A 2314-nucleotide genomic window follows, 5' to 3' on the forward strand; every position below is an offset into this window, starting at 1 on the left:
CCCAGCATGGATTGCAAGCTTTGCTTATAGGGAAGGTGCTTGCTATTTCTACATGTTACGATGTTAGGGTTTGCCAGTCTCCTGGTGGGTAGAAACAAACAACCATGATGTATTGTGCCAAAAAAAAAGAAGTCTTCACAGACAACAGACAAAACAAAGGTGCAAGTGAGCTGGAGAAAAACCTCTGTAGGTTGGCACCCGAGCCAAGGGAAAAGGTCCATGCGAAGATGCCCCCCTCAAGGATTCCAGATCCATAGTTTGTGGTTCAGATGTAATGATAAATCATGAGCCATACTAAAGCAACAAAGCTGATGGATGAAATCTTACTGGAAGGCCAGCGATGAATGCCCCTCCTTTCCAAAGCCAGTAAGAAGGCCCATGAGAGCCAACATAGTGTAGTGGTTAAGTGCGCGGACTCTAATCTGGGAGAACCAGGTTTGATCCCCCACTCCTCCACTTGCACCTGCTGGATGACCTTGGGCAAGCCATAGTTCTGTCAGAGTTGTCCTTGAAAAAGAGCGGTTTCTGTCAGAGCTCTCTCAGCCCCACCTGCCTCACAGGGTGTCTGTTGTAGGGAGGGGAAGGGAAAGGAGATTGTAAGCCACTCTGAGACTCCGAGTGAAGGGCGGGGTATAAATCCAATCTCCTCTTCTCCTCCTCCTTCTCCCGCTTTGCCCCTAGATCTTTCATGAACATCAACGGCTACGTGAAAGAAACACGCTCAGGCCCCGAATTCAGCATCGGAGAACGGGTGAGTGGCTGAGGTAAAGGGCAGTGTCGCGAGCTCCCCGAACACACGTCAGTCACAGAGTCTGCCTCCTGCTTCTTGTCAGGAGAATGGACAAAAGAAGAACTCTAAAGGCCTTCCCCCCCGAATTTAAAAAATAATAAGGGATTTTTCCTTTACGAGTGGCCGAGCGAAAGTTGCGCCAGGCGTGACGGGCAGGGGCAGACTCCCAGAGCAGAGAGACTGGACCGACCACAATCCAGCAAGCGTTTTAACATTTCTGGCCACACTGACCGTTCCACATAAGCAGTAGCACTTTATGACAGATGGCCGCCACATTCTAATTTTAATCTGTATTTTGATATTGTATTGTATTGTTCTCCCTCTGAGGTGGAGGACATCTTGTATGAGGTGGAGGACATCTTGTATGGGTGATTCCCATCCATCTTCAGGGAGGCAGGACTAAGTTCGACTTCTTTCTGTTTCCTGTGGCTCAGTTTCCCGGTGACACTTTCCGGAAGGCTGTTAACCTCGGGCCAAACGCACATCCCAGTGACGGGCCCGGGAGGGACTTTAAGTTTGTTAGGGGTTTCAGGTAAAAGCAGAGATAATAAACGCAGCAGGGCACTTGTACGAGCTTTTAAACAAAGGAACTTTACTTCACTAACGAGCTGGCCCGTAGCTAACATGGGGCCCATGGGGGCCTGGCCCCCTAGTGTTTCTTCGGGGGGGCCCTCCCTCCCGGGCTGCCCCCAAAGTGCTCCAACTTACCACCTGCACTGTACTTCCATTTAATTAGCTGGCGGACCCCCCCAGGCCCCCTCCAAAACAATTCCCTAGCTATGGGGCTGCTAACGAGGGAAGGGTCACTGGGAAAGACTAGAAACAACACAAAGGATTGACATCCTCTCTGACTTCACTAATCTACATGTTGTCTCTCTGCAATCTAAAACGGGATGTTAGAGACAAAGAGGCATAAACTTTTCTCAGTCTCTCCACCCAGGACATCTTCTGATCTATCAATTACCCAATTGGAGAAACCCAACCCTAACTAATTATGTATTTAAACACATAAGGACATAACATAAGAACATAAGAGAAGCCAATGTTGGATCACCCAGTGGACCATCCAGTCCAACACTCTGTGTCACACAGTGGCCAGAAATACCAGGAGGCATCAGGAGGTCCACCAGTGGGGCCAGGACATTAGAAGCCCTTTCACCGTTGCCCCCCCCCCCCCCGCACAACCAAAAAAGCATCACTTGCCCCAGATGGAGAGTTCCTATTTATACCTTGTGGCTAAGAGCCACTGATGGACTTCTGCTCCATATAAGAACATAAGAGAAGCCAATGTTGGATCAGGCCAGAGGCCCATCCAGTCCAACACTCTGTGTCGCACAGTGGCCAAAAATACCAGGTGCCATCAGGAGGTCCAGCAGTGGGGCCAGGATGCTAGAAGCCCTCCCACTGTTGCCCCCCCCCAAGCACCAAGAACACAGAGCATCCCTTGCCCCAGACCGAGAGTTCCTATCTATACCTTGTGGCTTGTTTTCTGTCGGTGAAGAAGCGTTATTTTCCTCTCACGAG

At 50.1% G+C, this 2314-nt stretch overlaps 1 protein-coding gene across 1 annotated transcript in view; it reads left to right on the forward strand.

The window, feature by feature from the left end:
- Positions 1-681: 681 nt before the first annotated feature.
- Positions 682-2314, forward strand: part of LOC107115752 (cation channel sperm-associated protein subunit gamma-like) — a gene marked incomplete at its 5' end in the record, with an annotated part of 63597 nt that continues 61964 nt past the window's right edge. Inside the window, one exon of the mRNA XM_015417515.1 lies at positions 682-751. Coding sequence (XP_015273001.1) covers positions 682-751 — 70 coding nt within the window. The remainder of the gene's footprint in view (positions 752-2314) is intronic.

Source organism: Gekko japonicus, unplaced genomic scaffold (assembly GCF_001447785.1).
Source record: "Gekko japonicus isolate JY-2015 unplaced genomic scaffold, Gekko_japonicus_V1.1 scaffold4210, whole genome shotgun sequence".
Taxonomy (NCBI): domain Eukaryota; kingdom Metazoa; phylum Chordata; class Lepidosauria; order Squamata; family Gekkonidae; genus Gekko; species Gekko japonicus.